Source organism: Malus sylvestris, chromosome 4 (assembly GCF_916048215.2).
Source record: "Malus sylvestris chromosome 4, drMalSylv7.2, whole genome shotgun sequence".
Lineage (NCBI taxonomy): Eukaryota > Viridiplantae > Streptophyta > Magnoliopsida > Rosales > Rosaceae > Malus > Malus sylvestris.
The window spans coordinates 9371742-9392200 of record NC_062263.1 but is presented as its reverse complement, the minus strand read 5'-3'; the positions used below and the strand labels follow the sequence as shown (position 1 = coordinate 9392200).

Genomic DNA, 20459 nt, shown 5'->3' with positions numbered 1-20459 from the left:
ACTTCTAACAATAAGTAATCTACAACTAAAAGCTAGATATTAAACCTAAAATCATGTAATTATGTATGAAGCAGAGAATAATGCAGAAATATGACTTTCTATAGTGCTGCTTGTTGATGCACAAAATCCGGAGGATGTTGGACCAACGTAAATCCGACTGTGAATCACACAAACGCTTAAGAACACAAAGATATATCGTGGTTCACCCCAATGTTTGGGCTACGTCCACACTGATGTTGATATTGTTTCACTCTGAATGGTGATTATACAAGAAGGCTAGAGGCAGTGTGCTCTCTAGCCTATTTTTTGTGTTTGCCCTCTCTGAGATGTTTTCTCTCTTCCCATGGCCTAAACCTTGACCTCCCCTAATGAGGACAATGAGGAGTCCTTTTAAAGAATAAGGGCTCCTCACTTATTACATATTTACCCCTTCATTTATTACATAATTACATTTGAGTCCCCCGAGTATTTATACGAGTCTAAATACGGAGGCCCTAAATATGGTACAAACAGTAGTCCCCCAAGTCTTCACTCAAGAGAGTCTATTGGCTGGAGACTTGAAATTCAGTCCATGTGTGGGCCGAAGTGACTAGATGTCGTCTAGAACTGATACTCGATATGAGGCAGTGCTCAAGGTGAAATGATGCTCAACTAGAAGTAGCACATGTTGTGAGGCTTGTGGCTTATGTTGCCTTGGTTGGCTTGACTTGTGGCGTTGAAGGTGAGGGAGTCCCTTTTATAGAATAAGGGTTCACTCCTCAATACATAAATGATGGGTTAGAGTTTATACTCGCGGCGAGGCAGTTACTCAGCAGGCAGCGATGCTCTCTAATGATGGTGAGGGAGTCACTTTTATAGAACAAGGGCTCGCTCCTAAATACATAAGTGATGGGTTAGGAGTGATGCTCGTGGTGAGGCGATTGCTCAGCTGGCGGCGATGCTTTCTAATGAAGGTGAGGGAGTCCCTTTTATAGAATAAGGGTTCACTCCTCAATGCATAAGTGATGGGCTAAGAGTCTCTCTCTAATGAAGGTAAAGGAGTCCCTTTTATAAAATAAGGGTTTGCTCCTCAATACATGAATAATAGGTGCTCTCTAATGAAAGTGAGGGAGTCCTTTTTATAGAATAAGGGTTCGCTCCTCAGTACCTAAATAATGGGCTAAGTCCCCCAAGTATTTTTCATGAGGCCCAATTGCGGAAGCCCAATACATGGTACACAGTGTAGTCCCCCAAGTCTTCAGTCAATAGAGTTTGTTGGCTGGAGACTTCAAATTCAATCCATGTATGGGCCGAAGTGGTGGTTGTTCGAAGGCAGTCTTTGTTTACCATGCACTGAAGCTTTATAGGTGAAGCTTTGAAAGTGAAGTTTTATAGGTGAGGCTTTGAAAGTGAAGCTTTGAAGCTGGAGCTTTTGTAAATGAAGCTTTGAAGTCGGAGCTTTGTAAATGAAGCTTTCGAAGCTGGAACTTTTGTAAATGAAGCTTTGGAAGCTGGAGCTCTGTAAATGAATCTTTTAAAGTTGGAGCTCTTATAAATGAAGCTTTCGAAGCTGGAGCTCTGTAAATGAAGCTTTCGAAGCTAGAGCTTTGTAAATGAAGCTTTCGAAGCTGATTGACATGGGTGATGCTCATGAATGTTTATGTTGATTGACATGAGTGATGCTCATGGATGTTGACATGAGTGATGCTCATGAATGTTGACATGAGTGATGCTCATGAATGTTTATGTATAATTGACATGAGTGATGCTCATGTCTGATGGTGATTCTCATGATGCTCATGTATGATTTTTTGGAGGACGGGTTGTACTTTTGATCACCTGGTTGATGATAATAACGGCAGGCTACTGAATAATTTTGAAGTACTGGATGTACTGTTGATCACCTAGTTGGTGATAATAGCGGCAGGCTGCCTAATAATTTTGGAGTACTGGACGTACTTTTGATCACCTGGTTGATGATAATAGAGGGTGAACCTTAAGTGGAAGGATGGAGGTTGGAGTTTGAATCCATAGGGCCTGGCTCTTTTGGGCATATAGGCATTCGCCCTCCACATAACATTCCAACCCACTATTTTGGTCTTGCCGACATTTTGCCCTTTTTTTTTGTTTTTTTTTTTGGCATACTGCATTCTTTCTTTATTTATGATTACCCTCTAGAGGTGATGCTCGTTGCAAGGCTACTCGGCTAGAGGCTATGCTCGCTGCGAGGTGGCTCGACTCATGGTATTCCTCATTGCAAGTATCTACTTTATGTCTACATGCACTCAGTATAAGTTGATTCTCGACATGACTTGGGTCTGCTTGTCGGATTAGGCAGGAGATCATTGTTCAAACTAAATATTTGTCACCATAAGCATGTGGCCCAGTGATCCATAGGCTGATTAATAATGTCGGTAGGCTTCTTTAATCAGCGACAATGTTGATCAGTAGAGCTGGTTGCTCGATAATTCCTGACAATAAGTGGCAGCATAAGTATGATTGTATAATGAATAAATCAAATTGACAAAGTTTGTCAGGGCAAAATATTGTACTGTGTGCTTTCTATGAATAAATGATTTATTCAGTTGTGTGGTAAATCACATGTTGTATAAATCACTAACGTGGTAGTAATCATGTGATATCAGAAATAATAATTATATTATTTAATCATAAGCCATCATGACATAAAAATAATAAAATTTTTATTTTATAATTAGTCATCATGACACAAATAAAATAATAAGATATTAAATAAAGAAAACATAATGATGTTTGCTGAAAAGGAAAAGTAAAGCTTTCTTTATATTTTTTTCCTTTTGTCAGATGGCACACGGAATAATGATAGAATTGATAATAGAGTGATGGCAGATGGCAGCCGGAATAAGAACTTATCTTTCTTTTAAATTTGGTGGTTTGTAGCCTTTGATAAAGCTTCCTGCACGTTTTAGCTTTGTCATCAACATCTGTGAAATTCCAAACGTATGTGACTTGATATCCCAAATGCCTAAGATATTTGCATCGAATGTGACGTAGACGCGCGCATGGCCAATATGGCTGAGATCATAGGCTGTAACTCCGCACACATACATGCCTACCGTCCCTTCAATTTTCGGCCTGAAAAGCTCATTTTTCCTGCTCATTGTGTTGTGCACCCATAGCTCCGACGATTCTGGACTCTCCGGTTTACTGCTGCCGCCACCTATAATAGATGGCTGAGAGTGGCTAGAAGTAGCCACGCAGCAAATTCTCCTATCGGGCTTGAATAAGCTGTGGAAAGGCTGCGTTCCAAGTTGAATCTTCCGAGTCAAGTATGGGAACAAGGGTCTGTAAAACCTGAGTAGAGTGCTCATCTTTTCTCTCCGTCAGTGAACGTTCCTGATACGAAATATATAAGCACGCAAATTAAACCCTCTTTTTATCAATTGTAGCAAAGTATGTAAGTAGGGATCGTTCTAAGCCAGGGATTATGAGGGATTGCTAAAACACTTAAAACTGACTCAAAAATGTAAAACGAAGTTTAAAACACTAAACTAGACTCAAAGAATGCAAAACTAAACTCTAAAATACTAAAACAACTCAAAAGACTCAAAATAGCACAAAAACACTCAAATTTGCCTAAAAACACAAACTGGGCAGATTTGAACTCTAACACTACTTTGGACGAATTTTTGGGTTTTCTTGACTCAAAACACTTAAAAACACGATCTAAAACATATTCTAACTAGTTAGACACTCTAAAGTAAAAGGGGTTTGGTTTTGGACGAAAATTAAGTGAAATAGAACAAATAAGATTTAAACAGATTGTAGACGAAATTGGGTGAATTAGATGAATGATTGGCTAGCTAGGAGGTTCTTCTCCACACATGTCACACTTGCATACAAAACGATTTCCAATTGCTTTTCAATAAACTATGAATCCTCAACGCCCCAGATTAACCGTGAATTGCACTAATTAACCCTTAGATTTTCCTAAAGTTATTGAATTGGATGATTGCATACAACAACCCAAAGCATTCCCCACAAGTTCCCTACATGAATTGCATAATAGAAATACAAGCAAGAATCATTAAGTTCTATGAAATCATAAGCATTGACGAGGCACTTGTTACTATGAATTGCATGAAACTTATGCCAAGAATTTACTTAACACGATTGTGATTAGCAACCTTTACTACTCTTGAATATAAGTTCATAACGATTGGGTGAAACTCCCTTATATCCTAGCATTAGATTTATATCGATAAGCAAATTGAATTCACAACTTATAAAATGCAATTGAAAGTAATCAAATTATATAGCAAACATAAACATGGTTTCGAATCCCCCCCTAGCCAAAGGGGGTTTAGTTCCTCATACGCACAAAGCAAAGATAAATAAATTTAGACATTGAAATCCAAAGAAAGAAAACACCTAGACGCGCCAACTTAGATAGCAGGTGCATCCACAAATTTCTCCTTCCTCCTTGCTGCAGCACAAAGCTTGGGGACAGGTTTTGGGGTTTATGAATGGTGTGGAATGGATGGGGGATGGTATGGTGGTGTTTAGAATGGATGGGTGGTGCGGCAAGGGGTGGTTTTGGTCAGGAATTATGGAAGAGTGGTGGTAGTGAAGGAAAATTTTTGTCCTAGCTAAGAACAAGTATGAACATTTGAATACACATGCAAGCTATTAACACTTTAAAGTAGGCATGCATCCAAAAACAATTCATAAAACCCATGACTTTCAAAGCCTAGTATATGGTGAACCAAAATAAACTCTTTAACAACATTAAAGATAAGTAAAGATTTAGTGATTCTTTACCCTTGAAGCTCATCCTTGATTACACAAGGGATTCACCCAAGTGGAGGGCCTTCAAGTCACCTCCAAGCTCCTTGAATCCTCCTTGTGTTTTCCTCCCTTTAGTGCTCCTTTGAAGATTTGAGGAAATAAGGATTTGTTCTCCAAAACACCAAAAGCTTGATGTCTCTAAGTCTCTTCACCAAGGTTGTATCTTGTGAAGATGAAATGGATGACTAAGGGAAGAAGAGATTGCTAGATGTCCCTTCCCTTAGTGGCCGGCCTCCTTAGAAGAAAATGGAGAAAATGTTTCACCCAATTTCAACAAGAAAAACCCTAATGAGAAAATAGCTATAAAGTTGCTTTTATAACATTTTCTTTGGTGAGTGGCAAACTTGTAATTAAGCAAACTTTGCCCATCCACCCTAATGGCCGACCATCCTTTGTTATTGGGCTAATTTGACCATTTTGTTTTAGTTGTCATACAACTTAAACATAATGGGCCTTGTGGACCAAAACGCTTTTGGGCCCCGAAACCCAAAACCAACATATAAGCCCAATACGAACCTTTCGTATAATTAATTAACTAATTAATTAATCTTGACCATTCTTCAATTAAACCATTTAATTGCTTATCCATTTCATTTGATTTCTTCACATACATCCTTACGCGGTGTACGATCCATTAGGTTCCAATTAGCGAGGCAGTGGGCGATGTTACTCTTAACGATCGATTGTGAATTGAAACCACATTTCAATTCTCCCTTTTTGTTGATTAGTGTTTGCTAACCATTAGGGCTTCCACAAACCATGAGTGACGCCTAGCAGCATATCATGGTTACCCAAGCTAAGTAGAATTGGTTGGAGAACCTATCCATTTACAACTACAATGCAATACGGTCCTTCTCTAATACAATACTCTTAATCACATTGTTTAAGTGATAGTTTGTTTCATGTCTACTATCCATTGTGATACTTTCCTATATGATTCCCTTGAATATGATTTGGAACAAACTTCCTAAGTCATATTCATTTGCTTTGGCCAAAGACTTCAGAATCATATCTTAGAGTATTCTCCCTCCACCATGGAAGGTCAGAGATCCCTTGTTGTGCATTCATATGCCTACATGACTAGATAGCTTGACCCCAACAATGCCGTGGACACTCCAAAGGAATGCCGTTGACATGATCAAAGATCAAGGACCTAACCATTAGACATCGATGATGCCTCAAGTCAAAGGACTACTTTGCATATTGCAACCTTAGAGTTCATACATGACATGTATGTTCGAACTCTCTTTTGATCATAGTTCAGTGTACTCGAGTACTCTTTCGAGCACCTATGTGTTTGTCTTAGTGTCCAACACCAAATGACTTGAGACTAGTTATACTCACGATTGAGTCAACATAACACATACTAGCCTTAGCGGATTGTCAATGCCCAATTAGCAATCCTATGGCTAGGAACGTTTTAGGAATGAACATAAGAGAAAGGTCTCGATAATCTAACTCATTAGATCACTTATCTCTTAGAACAAATACATTCCTTGGATTCCCTTATTGCTTAAACACATGATACAATAAATAGTGATTAACAATAAGATTTGCCCTCCATTAAACATATAAAAGTTTAACACAATAAGTATTCCAAAAAGCTATTACATCAAATGAGTGGCTTTGTGGGCATACTTCCAACAGGTATTGGCTGCGGCAGAGAACAAGGATGAATTTATGGCGTGAATGATGTATATAGGAGGTGGTAATTTGACCAAGGGATGAATGAGAGTATATATAGGCACATAAAACCCTAGGGAAATTAGGTTAGGACTTCGACTTAGCAGAAAATAAGGATTAGGGCCCAAACAATCAAAATCCAAGGGGGAAAAGGCTAACAAGGTGCGGCAAGGGCTGGAAAAGAAGGATAAGGCTTCTAGAAAGCCTTGCAAGGCAAGGAAAAAGGGTTTCCTTGCTGAAATTGGTGCGGCACTTATAGGAAAATGTTCTAGAACCTTTCTTTGTGTCCAAAAATGTTTAGGAAACCTTCAATGTTGCTTAAACTTAAGGCCATCTAGGTTTAGGAAAGGTCGACCCAAAATAAGAAACTTTAGGCTTAACTTTCCTACTTCAAGTAGGAAACCTTGTTTGAGTAGGAATCCTCATTCTTCTAGGAATCCATCTTTGACTAGGACTCCTCCGTTGATTAGGAATCCTTCTTCAATTAGGACTCCTTCAATCTCGTCCATTCATTTCGTTCCAAGCATGTGATATCCATTCCAAGCTCAATTTTGCTCCAAAAGGCTCCAAAATGCACTACTTTGCATACTTTGCCCTTAAAACCTAAAAACACATGAAAATAGCTTAAAAGGCTAATTTAACAAGAAAACACAATGTAAATGCACAAGAACAAGCTCACTAAGTCGCATAAATATGTTCCTATCAAATTCCCCCACACTTAGCTTTTGCCAGTCCTCGAGCAAAACAACAAAACAAAAGAAAAACAAAATGAAACAAAACAAACAAACAAAACCTAACCCTTCCAACGTTTGCCTCAGAGATTTCCAATGCACATGACATGTTAAAAATCATCATCCCCACGGATTTTAGTCATCTCTACACTCGAGCACATACTTAATCATAGTCACCACTTACTAGTTCACATTTAACCAATTAAAACGATGTTTTGAATGTAGTAACATGCCTTAGAGAATTTGCTCAATTCCTTACAAGATATGCACTCAATTTTCACTCAGATTTTCTAACTACACACCCTATACTAGCTATATGTGAGAAGATTGATGTAGTCATGAAAACGAACGCCCACATATATGTATAACAAAGAAAGCAATTTCTCGAGTTAATAAGCATTTAGATATGATCTCATGAATGGAATGCTACTACTTAGATGCGAGAACCAGTGACACCATATGCTCACACCAAATTCAAACTCCACAAATTGAAACACATAACACTCAAAATAGAAGTCAAGGGTTGTAACAGGGCTAAGGGTAATGGCTAACAAAGAAAGGATAGGGATAACAAACGTTCTTAAAGCAATAGCAAGCAAAGTAATGAAATTGAAACTTAGAATTCACTTTAGAATGCAGAAATCAACTTTTAAACACAAAGGGAAGATTCATGCAACACTTAAGGCCAATTGAATGTTTTGGACCCTATGTTCAACAATCACACTTTAGAGCTTGTTTTCACATTTTTTCACTCTTTTCCATACTTTTCACCACTTTTCTTTTCTTCTTTCTAATTTCCACGATTTTTTTTTTCTTTCTACCCATGCCACATTAAAGTCTTTGGCACACACACATATCCCTTCCCCCACACTTGTTTTTTGCAATACCTTGATCAAAAGGAATTCATCTTGGTCATGCTTTACTATACTTCAAGAACAAGGGTATGGATGGTCCTAATCTAGGCTAGGTGAGGATATTGTGGGTTAACAAAGAACATAGGCTACACAAGGCTCAACGGGGTTAAACTTAAACATATAATGAATTGGGATACACGGCAGTTTGGCTTTGGTGGTGGTCACTACACAACTTCATCTTGAATATGTGTTATGCAAATCAATAGCATGCTTCGAACGAAATGGGCATGAGTTCTAGCATTTGGAACTAAATGATAAAACGCTTCTAAGTAGTAACCAAGCAAAGAATAATGAGATCATGCAACAACTTTAGAAAACAACAATGCACAGATTATTAACTCTCCAAATAAACGTTTAGGCTCAAGTCTCACAAGGTTGTAGCGTTAGTTTGAGTTCCTTCCTTCAAGCATGTTACAAAAACTAATTTTTCCTTTATGATTGGATGTGAATTCATAAGTTATAACCACAACCAAGCATAAACCAAAGAGGAAATCAAACTTTCATCCATGTTCATAATTCTCTTTAACAGTCATGCAATTAAAAACCGAATCCTCATCATTGTGTTGGAAGGTACCCTAAGACACAAACAAATACAAAAAAACAAATCAAAACAACTCTTTTTGGTTTTTTTCAAAACAATTTTTCAATTTTTTCTGGGATTTTCGGATTTTTATGTAAAACACACTAAAATGCATCAAAACAGCTTAAAAATCACTTAAAAACAGAAAGGAACAACATTGGAAGTTATGGGTGATAAAATCCTACGAATTTGCATCAAAAGCACTTATTTACCCCCCCCCCACACACTTAAATCAAACATTGTCCTCAATGTTTCAAGCATAAACTCACACAAACAAAACATAAATAAGCAACAAACAGCAACGAAACACACTAAACATGGCAGAAACGAAATAACAACAAAGAGAAGGGTTTGAGGAACGCAAATCTGGAATTGGAGTGGTTCCTAGGTCTTCATTTGTTGAATGCATGGGTTTCCTCCCAAGTAGCGCTTACTTTAACGTCATGCAGCCAGATGAAGAACGCATTCACTCCCCATTAGAGCCCACGGCATGCAGGGAAATGTCATCCACGGCATGCTCCTCAAAGTTCTCATAATAGGGCTTTAATCGATGCCCATTCACTTTGAATTCGTGTCCCGTTTTCAAGCTTTGGATTTGGACTGCACCATGAACGAAAACATTAGTAATAACAAACGGTCCAATCCACCTAGAATGTAACTTACTGGGAAACAAACGTAAATGGGAATTGAACAATAGCACTTTTTGCCCTATGGAGAATATTTTGCCATGAATCATTTTATCATGAAAAGCTTTGGTCTTCTCTTTGTAAATGCTAGCATTCTCGTATGCCTTATGCCTTATCTCATCAAGTTCATTCAATTGGAATTTTCTATGACTTCCCGCTACATCTAGATTCATGTTGAACTTCTTGACGGCCAAATGAGCTTTGTGCTCCAATTCAACGGGAAGATGGCATGGCTTGCCATAAATGATCCTAAATGGGGACATCCCAATGGGTGTTTTGTACGCCGTACGATATGCCCACAGTGCGTCATCTAAGTGTAAGCTCCAATCCTTCCTTATTGGCCCAACGGTCTTCTCTAGGATTTGCTTGATCTCTCGGTTAGACACCTCGGCTTGGCCATTTGTTTGAGGATGGTAAGGTGTAGAGACCTTATGGTTGACATTGTATTTCCTCAATAACGCCTCAATGGTCCGGTTGCAAAACCTTGCAAATATGTTAGTTCTAATAAAATCTGCAACCACTTTAGAATTATTAGTCCGAGTGGCTTTTGCTTCCACCCACTTCGACACATAATCCACCGCAAGCAAAATATACATGAAACCATACGAGGAAGGGAAGGGACCCATAAAATCAATACCCCAAACATCAAAAATTTCAACATTAGGATAGAAACCTGCGGCATTTGATCCCTAGCACCTATGTTACCCATTCTTTGGCATTTATCACATGTTAAGCAAAAAGTTCTAGCATCCTTAAAAACACTGGGCCAATAGAATCCACATTGTAACACCTTAAGTGTTGTTCTTTGTGTGCCAAAGTGCCTACCACATGCATATGTATGACAAAAGCTTAGAATGGAATGAAATTCAGAATCATGCACACAACGACGTACAATCTGATCAGGGCAAAATTTCCATAAATAGGGATCATCCCATACATAAAACTGTGCATCATGTCTTAACTTATCACGTTGGTGCCTTGTGAAATTGCTTGGAATTCGTTTTGACACCAAAAAATTTACCAAATAGGCATACCAAGGCTCACTTACCTTTATGGACAGCAATTGTTCATCGGGGAATGTCTCGGCAATGGGTAGGGACTCCTCATTATGCACCATTCGGCTTAGGTGGTCAGCCACCACATTTTCACTTCCCTTCTTGTCCCGAATCTCAATGTCGAACTCTTGAAGTAACAACATCTAACGAATTAGCCGTGGCTTGGCGTCCTTTTTAGTGAGCAAGTACTTCAAAGCTACATGATAAGTGAAAACAATTACTTTAGTACCAATTAGATATGATCTAAATTTATCTAAAGCAAAGACAACGGCAAGAAGTTCTTTTTCCGTAGTGGAATAGTTCAATTGCGCATCATTCAACGTCCGTGAGGCATAGTAGATGACATGCGGCCTCTTGTCTTTCCTTTGTCCTAAAATAGCCCTTAACGCATAGTCGGACGCATCACACATAAGCTCAAAAGGTAGGCTCCAATCAGGTGGGACAATGATTGGTGCCGTGGTCAACAACTCCTTGAGTTGGTTGAATGATGTCGTGCATTCTCCATTCAAATCAAACGCCACATCTTTTTGTAGGAGTCTGCAAAGAGGTTGGGCAACTTTTGAGAAGTCTTTGATGAACCTACGATAGAACCCTGCATGGCCAAGAAAAGAATGAACCTCTCTAACCGAAGTAGGAGAGGGTAAGTGACGTACAAGATCTATCTTTGACTTATCAACCTCAATGCCGTTTTCAGAGATGATATGACCTAAAACTATGCCTTGTTTAACCATGAAATGACATTTTTCCCAATTAAGAACAAGGTTAGTTTCAACGCATCGTTTTAAGATCAAACTGAGATTATGCAAACAACCATCAAATGCATCACCAAAAACGCTAAAATCATCCATAAAAACTTCAATAATTTTCTCAACATAATCAGAAAATATGATCATCATGCATCTTTGAAATGTGGCAGGTGCATTACATAAACCAAAAGGCATGCGACGATAAGCAAATGTACCAAAAGGGCATGTGAATGTGGTTTTTTCTTGGTCCTCGGGTGCTATAACAATTTGATTATAACCAGAATAACCATGAAGAAAACAATAGAAAGCATAACTTGCTAACCTTTCAAGCATTTGATCGATGAATGGCAAAGGGAAGTGATCCTTCCTTGTGGTGGCGTTTAGCTTCCTATAATCGATACACACCCTTCAACCGGTTTGAATGCGAGTAGGCACAAGTTCATTTTCGGCATTTGCTACCACTGTCACTCCAGATTTCTTTGGAATGCATTGAACTGGCGAAACCCACCTAATATCCGAGATTGGATAGATTAGTCCACAATCTAAAAGCTTGATGATTTCCTTCTTCACAACTTCCATCATAGGAGGGTTGAGTCAGCATTGAGCCTCTCGAGATGTTTTAGACCCCTCCTCCAAAAGTATGCGATGCATGCACGTAGTAAGGCTGATTCCTTTGATGTCGGCCAATGTCCATCCAATTGCCGTTTTGTGCTCCTTTAGCACCCTCGCTAATTTGCCCTCTTCTTGTGCCATGAGTGAGCATGAGATAATGACGGGCAACGTCTCATCTTCTCCCAAGAAAACGTACTTCAAATGACTAGGCAATGGCTTAAGTTCAAGTGTAGGTGGCTGCACAACTGAGGGAAGCATCTTATTAGCCGAAACTAAACTTAAAATTAGGTCCAACAACTTACCAGATTGTGGTGGCAATGATTCTAGGGCAGCCACCATCTCAATAACATCCTCACTAGGGGGCACGGCAAAGGAGAGTTCATGCATGCCGTGGGTTTGCATGGGTGCTGCTTCCATGTTTTGCATGTCCATTCCTCGTGCAATGACCAATTCAAGTGCATCGTCCTTCAATTTGTCAAAATGGTCCTGTGCCAAAGAGTCAATTACATCAATAGCAAAACATGAATGATTCTCACTAAGATACTTCATAGAATCAGAAAGATTGAAATTAATCACTTCCCCATCAAATTTCATCGTCAATGTTCCATTAAACACATCAATCTTTGTCCGAGCCGTTTTCATGAATGGCCTTCCAAGGAGGATGGGCAATGATGGGGCATGGTCAGACTTGTCCATCTCAAGCACGTAGAAATCCGCCGGGAAGATTAAATGATTAACCTGCACTAAAACATCTTCCAGAACTCCTTTTGGATAGGCATTAGATCTATCGGCCAATTGTATATTCACACCATCATTTTTCAACTCTCCTAAGTTTATAGATGCATAAATTGAATATGGCATGACATTTATAGATGCACCTAAATCTAACATGGCAGATTCAAAACTAGTATTACCAAAGACACAAGGAATTGTAAAACTACCCAGATCTTTGCATTTAGAGGGCAGTTTGCGTTGCAAAATGGCTAAGATGTTTTCACCTACTTTTACAACTTCCTTGGTCGAATCCTTTTCCTAGTGGTGCAAAGTTCCTTAAAAAACTTGGCATACCTCGGGACTTGCTTAATTGCATCCAAAAGGGTGATATTGACTTGAACTTTTCTAAACGTTTCCAAGATGTCCTTTTCAGCCTCCTCCTTCTTTGATTGCATAAACCTACGAGGAAAAGGTACATTTGGAGGAACAACGTTAGAATTAATCACAATTGGAACTTCCCTACCTGATTTGGACATATTGGATTGATTATGGGATGTAGGAGGCTACGGCAAGGGTGCTTCTTTCCTTGCCGTGGCTTTGGCTTTATCCTCCTCTTCGAATTGCAACTTCTTGTCCTCTCTTTGGCTAATTTAGATGGTTGTGGATCAGTTCCAACTTCTTTTCCACTCCTTAGCATGATTGCCTTGGCAGATTCAAAGCCTCATTTCGGATTCACAACGGTTGAACTAGGCAACTTGCCTTGCTCTCGAAATTGTCCCATGAACTCCGCAATTTGCCCTACTTGTTTCTCCAACTCGTCCACCTTTTTGTCCTAGTTTGCATACCCTATGCCATAGAAGTTAATAATTGAAAAATCTGATCATTATCAGTAGACGAACCTGATTTGTTTTGGGCGGGTTGTGCTTGAGGTTGTGTGGGTGCAAACGGTTTTTGATAGAAACCCGGGGGTTGTTGCCCAAATGCACTTTGTTGTTGGCCTTGTTGGGGTTCTCTTCATTTGAAATTTGGATGATCCCTCCATCCCGGATTGTACGTATTAGAAAATGGATCATTTCTTTGTTGGTATTGCTGCCCAAAACCCACGGCATTGAGTGTCTCCCACCCTCCGTTCTCAATCAATTGTGGGCACTTGTCCGTGAGATGTCCTTGCATGGAGCATACGCCACAAGTAGCCACATTTTTGTACTTTTGGTCCTTCCACAACCTGAGAAAGAAGAGTAGTAAGGTTAGCCATTTGATTTTGAAGTTCGGAAATGGCACTTACCTCATTCACTTGGTGTTGCCGTGGGGTGTTTCTTTGTCCAACACCTTCGTATTGTTGAGCATTCAACGCTCGATTAGCAATCAAAGTCTTTGCAGCCGTAGGGGTCTTGTCCACCAATGCTCCTCCTGCTGAGGCATCTAGCATTTGACGTTCAATTGGTAGAAGTCCCTCGTAAAAGTATTGTAGAAGAAGCTCTTCCTTCATTTGATGTTGTGGACAAGAAGCAACAAGAGTTTTAAACGTTCATAATAAGAAACTTTAGGAAAATGTTCTAGAACCTTTCTTTGTATCCAAAAATGCTTAGAAAACCTTCAATGTTGCTTAAACTTAAGGCCATCTAGGTTTAGGAAAGGTCGACCCAAAATAAGAAACTTCAGGCTTAACTTTCCTACTTCAAGTAGGAAACCTTGTTTGAGTAGGAATCCTCATTCTTCTAGGAATCCATCTTTGACTAGGACTCCTCAGTTGATTAGTAATCCTTCTTCAATTAGGACTCCTTCAATCTCGTCCATTCCTTTCGTTCCAAGCATGTGATATCCATTCCAAGCTCAATTTTGCTCCAAAAGGCTCCAAAATGCACTACTTTGCATACTTTGCCCTTAAAACCTGAAAACACATGAAAATAGCTTAAAAGACTAATTTAACTAAGAAAACACAACGTAAATGCACAAGAACAAGCTCACTAAGTCGCATAAATATGCTCCTATCAGTTCCCGTGAGCGAGAGAGAGAGAGAGAGAGAGAGAGAACTCGGTTAGCCAACACGTGGCGCCATTTTTTTTTTGGAAAGGATGAACGAGACAGTAATGTAATAAAGATGATGAAGAATAGTCTTATATGGGATTTAGCTGGTTCTTATTCCAGACTGGTAGATTTTTGCCTCTCTATAATGGGCCCCATAAGTACTTCAAGTAGAAGACCTTGGACTCTCCGGTGGTAACCGAAAGAATAAGGTGCGACTGTAGGAGCTTCAGGATTTCGGCGTAAATGGCGGAAAGCTCGGTCTCCACCTTGGATATGTACTGCTTGAAAACGCCACGTACTTCTCGTTGCGGCGGCCTTCCTCCTTCTGCTCAATCAACAAGATTATGCGCCAGGCGGCGCGGAGCGAGCTGATGACGTTCTTGTAGGCATCGCTGAGCAGGTTGTGCTCCTCCACAGTCAGCAGGTTGTCCTCCTCCACCATCAGGTTGAGCCGAGCAAATCTGATTCAACGGCTCCGCCACTACCTTGTCGGCCGGCCTCGCCACCGAAACCTACACTAATCCTCTGCGACCGCGAGAATTGGATTTCAAATGGAGGATGCGGGAACTTTGAAGAAGAATCCAGCGGGTAGAGCAACTAGGCATCACATGGGTTTTGCAGTGACTATGCAGGTGTTTGGTTCTTGGGTTTCTGCAGATTCAAGGTGGTGAGATGAAAAAAATGAAAGAGAACCGACATAGCTTTTCGTGTCGTTTCCCACAGACGGCGCCAAATGTTGATGCACAAAATCCGGAGGATCTTGGACCAATGTAAATCCGGTCGTGAATCACACAAACGCTCAAGAACACAAAGATGTATCGTGGTTCACCCCAATGTTTGGGCTACGTGCTCTCTAGCCTATTTTCTATGTTTGCCCTCTTTGAGATGTTTTCTCTTCCCATAGCCTAAACCTTGACCTCCCCTAATGAGGAGAGTGAGGAGTCCTTTAATAGAATAAGGGCTCCTCACTTATTACATATTTGCCCCTTCATTTATTACATAATTACATTTGAGTCCCCCGAGTATTTATACGAGGTCTAAATACGAAGGCCCTAAATATAGTATAAACACTGCTAATGACAATTAATTTCTCATGAAAACAAAGAAAAGAGAAACAAAGGTATAAGACTAATTTATTGTTAGATGATATGCATCATAATAGCAGTAAACTGAAAATTAGGTAAAAATTAGTAAAAATTGAAACTTTTTTTCTGATGTAATATTCTCTTCATTTCACACATTGTTTTTTTTTTTTTCATTTCTTGGTTCCAACGATTTTATTTAGGATTTTCTTTCTCAAATTATTTTTCATGATTTCTCTACGGCCTGGAAAATAATAGCCTCCCTTGATGATAATTATAGTACAAAAGCATCACCCAATGAATATCTGAAAGTAAATTTTTGCTTTTTAATTGGAAATCATGACGAACAAAAACCTTTCACCAGGGAGAATTGGGGGATCCTTTCCTATATTAATTGTAATATCATTTAGACGAAATCAGTCATTTTAGTTTCCCCGACTGATACCATACCATACATACCAAGCATTAACAGCATATGCAAATTTTCACTTTGTTTCACACATCGTTTTTTTTTTTTTCATTTCTTGTTTTCCAACCATTTTATTTAGGATTTTCATTTTCAATAGTTTGTTTCTAAATGTACTTGTTTTCAATTTAAGAGGGTGGTCCTATATAGACATGAGCCAGGAAGGAAGAGTTCCGGTATGCTGGGCCAATTGTGGGTAAGTGCGACAGGGATACCTACACAGAAAAGAAAGAAACAAGAGGAGCTAAGGCCATTTCCAATGGAGATGGCTTAAGGTTCAAAAGCCAAAAAATGGCCTAATTTGTGCAGAAACTCACCTCCAACCGATGCTCGGCTATAATTCTTTGGAATCTATCAGGCCATTATTTGGCCATATGGGCATCAGGCTGGCCAATTGTAGTTCCCCTCTCAAACTCTTTTTTGGGACCCAACTCTTCAGTTGCAATAATTGATTCAAATTCACCGACTAGATTTGAAACCATCCAACGTAGTTTAATTAATTAACAAATAAATTTAAAGTATAAACTTAATACTAATAAATTATTGAGTGGGCTATATTTAGCCCATTCGATTGGAAATAGTATATGAGTATGGTCTGACACTGTTTATGTAAAAATAATTTTTTGCAGGCTATATTTCTGGATGAGGCTACGTTTAGCACTTTTCGGTTGGAAATGGCCTAAAAGACCTATGCTCTAAGAATCTCAAGATTTTCAAAACTCAGTCCATATTCAACTCGTAAACCCGTCAAACCCAAACCAAAACTAGTTGGGTTGGATGAGTCGGAGTAAGGTCTTCTCAAATAATGGCCTAACTATGATGGGTTAGCTTACGGGTTAGGTGTTGATCCGACTCATCCTGACCTATGAAATTGTATAAAAGTAAATTACTAATTTCATCCCTCCCAAAATAATAGGATTAGAAAGAAAAACTTTTCTTTATTTCTATCCTATTCTAGTCTCCTAAAAAAATATTATCTCCTACTTTTAATATATGTACATCGAATTTAGAGGGTTACGTGGACTGTGACGCCACTTTATATGCTTGGTTAATACAATTTCATTGCTTAATCCTTGCAAACAATGAAAATGGTGCCATGAAACACGTAATTACCCACTCAATATATAAATAGGCTTTTTCACTTCCTACATACCTTTGTTTAATTTTGTTAATTTTTTTTATGATTTATTCAATTCGATGACAAAAAATAAACAAAGTTGTGTAGCAGGATAAAGATGGTGTATGGGTCACTGACCAGATTTGAATTTAATATTTGGAAACAATACATTTATAACATCTAGAATACTTCTCAAGAATGAATTTTTGCAGCTGTCGCTGTTCGAGGTTATTATGTTTGTATCTAACAAATTATTATTGAATGGATCCTTAAGGTTTTAACAAGAATTATAAACCAGTTGGCAACGCACTATGCAAGAACGGTTACATAAGCTCCATCGCCACCACCTGCAAGTATTACTAAGTCCAGCACATTTTTATCTCTACTAATCACAATTATCTAATATAAATAGGTACTTAAATGGTAGACTAACACATCTTTTTTACTTCCAAGTTCTTCTTTCAACCAAATTAAAAGATGGAGAACGAAAAAGGTGCAGCAATGCATGTCATATATCTTCTTGGTCTTACTTTGATCATGTTTTACTTCTCAAGGGCAGTTGCACAAGAGGAAGAAAATAGCCTCCAAACTTACATTGTTTTTCTTGAAAAGCCAGCCTCCTCGAAATTTTCTGTAGAATCAGATTTAGACAGTTGGTATCAGTCATTTTTGCCTGAAACTACTACAAACTTAAACCAGCAGAGGATCGTTCATGCATACCGTAGTGTGGTCACTGGATTTGCAGCTAAACTGACACCAGAGGAAGTGAAAGCAATGGAAAACAAAGAAGGGTTTTTGTCGGCTCATCTCGAGAAAACGGTTCCTTTGCTAACTACTCATAGTCCTGACTTCTTGGGGTTACACCAAGGATACGGACTATGGAAACAAGCAAATTACGGTGAAGGTTTGATAATAGGACTCTTGGATACAGGCATTGGACCCGATCATCCTTCATTCAGTGATGAAGGAGTATCCCCGCCTCCAGCTACGTGGAAGGGCAAGTGCGACTTCAATGGAACAGTGTGCAACAACAAGCTCATTGGTGCACAAAATTTCGTTGGTGCAGAAGAGGGGAATATTACAGGAAATCCATTTGATCTCGTTGGCCATGGCACCCACACTTCTAGCACCGCTGCTGGAAATTTTGTGGAAGGTGCCAGCGTGTTTGGAGAGGCCAATGGCACGGCTGTTGGCATGGCACCTTATGCTCACTTGGCAATGTACAAAGTCTGTTATAGGACTGGTTGTAGGTATGGCGACATCTTAGCTGGTCTTGATGCCGCTGTTGAAGATGGCTTGGACGTGCTTTCCCTTTCACTTGGAGGCCCCTCACTTCCTTTCTACGATGATGTCATTGCAATCGGTGCATTTGCAGCAATTAAAAAAGGAATATTTTTCAGCTGTGCAGCTGGAAATTCTGGTCCCTATTATGAGTCTTTATCAAATGAGGCGCCATGGATTTTCACAGTCGGAGCAAGTACCACTGACAGAATACTAAAATCACAAGACGAGAAGCTCAACACCTATGGCAGTATAATCGGAGATGCACTTGCTCCCAAGGTAGCTTCCTTTTCGTCAAGAGGACCAAGCCTTTCAAGCCCCGGAATTCTGAAACCTGACATCATTGGACCCGGCGTTGACATCCTAGCAGCATGGCCTGAATCAGTAGACAATGCCACACTTCCTAATCCTAAGGCAACATTTAACATAATTTCTGGTACCTCAATGGCAACTCCTCACCTAAGTGGCATTGCAGCTTTGATCAAGAAATCACACCCTGACTGGTCTCCAGCTGCAATCAAATCTGCCATCATGACAACCGCTGATGTACTAAATCTTGCAGGCACACCGATCGTGGATCAAGATCTTACACCCGCGGATGTTTTCGCAATTGGTGGAGGCCATGTCAACCCTGCAAAGGCAAATGATCCGGGGCTTATCTTCGACATAAAACCTGAGGATTACTTTCCTTACTTGTGTGGATTGAATTACAATGAGACAGCAATAAAGATCATCACACAACAAACAGTGAAATGCTCTGAGGTCGGGGTCATACTAGAAGCACAGCTCAATTACCCTTCATTTTCTATTAAAGCAGGCCCGAACCAGACTCAGTCTCAGTATTATACACGGACTGTGAAGAACGTCGGCCCATCTACGTCAACTTACAACTTGGATCTGTTAGTACCTCATCAAATGGGAATGAGTGTGAATCCTCAGGTTCTTACATTCACAGAGGTTAACCAGGAGATTACATACCATGTCGAATTTATCGCAGAAGATGGTGCTGGGAAGGATGGCGTTCCATACGGTCAAGGATACTTGAGATGGTTTTCTGATAAGCATAATGTTACTACCCCTATAGCTGTCATCTTTGACACCCCGCAAGATTAAGATTTGTTGCTTTAGATGCTATCAGCAGTCATCCTCAAAAAAGAACATGCCTCGTCGAATTCAAACAAATGTTCATCCATAATGCATTATGAAATAAAACATGGCATTTATCCGTGGTTGTTGTTCTTCTTCTTCTTATTATTATTACTACTGGTCGTATGCCCACACATTCGTGTGTAATTAAATTTGTCTATTATTTGTTATGAAGATATTTATGTCACTCTTTTAAAGAAAAATAAAATAAAAATTGATGTGGTAGAAACTAACACATAAATTAAACCCTATAAATTATGCGATCGTAGTACGAGTAAGTAGGGATCGTTCTATTTCGGGGATTAGAAGAGATGCTAATCAACACAAATTAAACTTATAAAACTAAAAACTAAGTTAAACTAACAACAAAACAATAACAGGGGGGGATTTTGGACGAATTTGATTAAAACAAAAGTAAATGACAACAAGTAAATTAAGTTGTGAATGAAATATGAATAAAAGGATAGCTAAAGGATTCTTCTCCACACATGAATCATATGCATAAAAAACAATTTTCAGTTATTCTTCCTATAAACCATGAATGACAATGCCCCAAATTAACTGTGAACAACACTAATTAACTCTTAGATTTTCCTAAGTTCATTGAATTGGACTTAGCGACGCAACCAAATTATTCTTCTCAAGTTCCCTAACTATGAAAAGCATGATAGAGATACATCTCAAAGATCATTAAGTTCTGTGAAAATCATAAGCATTGACAAAGTTTTCGTAACTATGAAAAGCATGATAGTTCTGCCAAGAATTTACTTAACTCAATCATGACTACTGACTTTTACTACTTGCAAATATAA

General features: G+C 39.1%; 1 protein-coding gene across 1 annotated transcript; it reads left to right on the top strand.

Annotated features, from left to right (window-relative positions):
- Positions 1-17793: 17793 nt before the first annotated feature.
- On the top strand, positions 17794-19614 carry LOC126618100 (subtilisin-like protease 3). Its single transcript, XM_050286197.1, has one exon. The coding sequence runs from the start codon at positions 17995-17997 to the stop codon at positions 19612-19614; it is 1620 nt and encodes a 539-aa protein (XP_050142154.1). The 5' UTR covers positions 17794-17994.
- The last annotated feature ends 845 nt before the right edge of the window (positions 19615-20459 follow it).

Coding starts and splice junctions, on each gene's coding strand:
- LOC126618100 (XM_050286197.1), top strand. CDS start 17,995: ATGGAAAACAAAGAAGGGTTTTTGTCGGCTCATCTCGAGAAAACGGTT.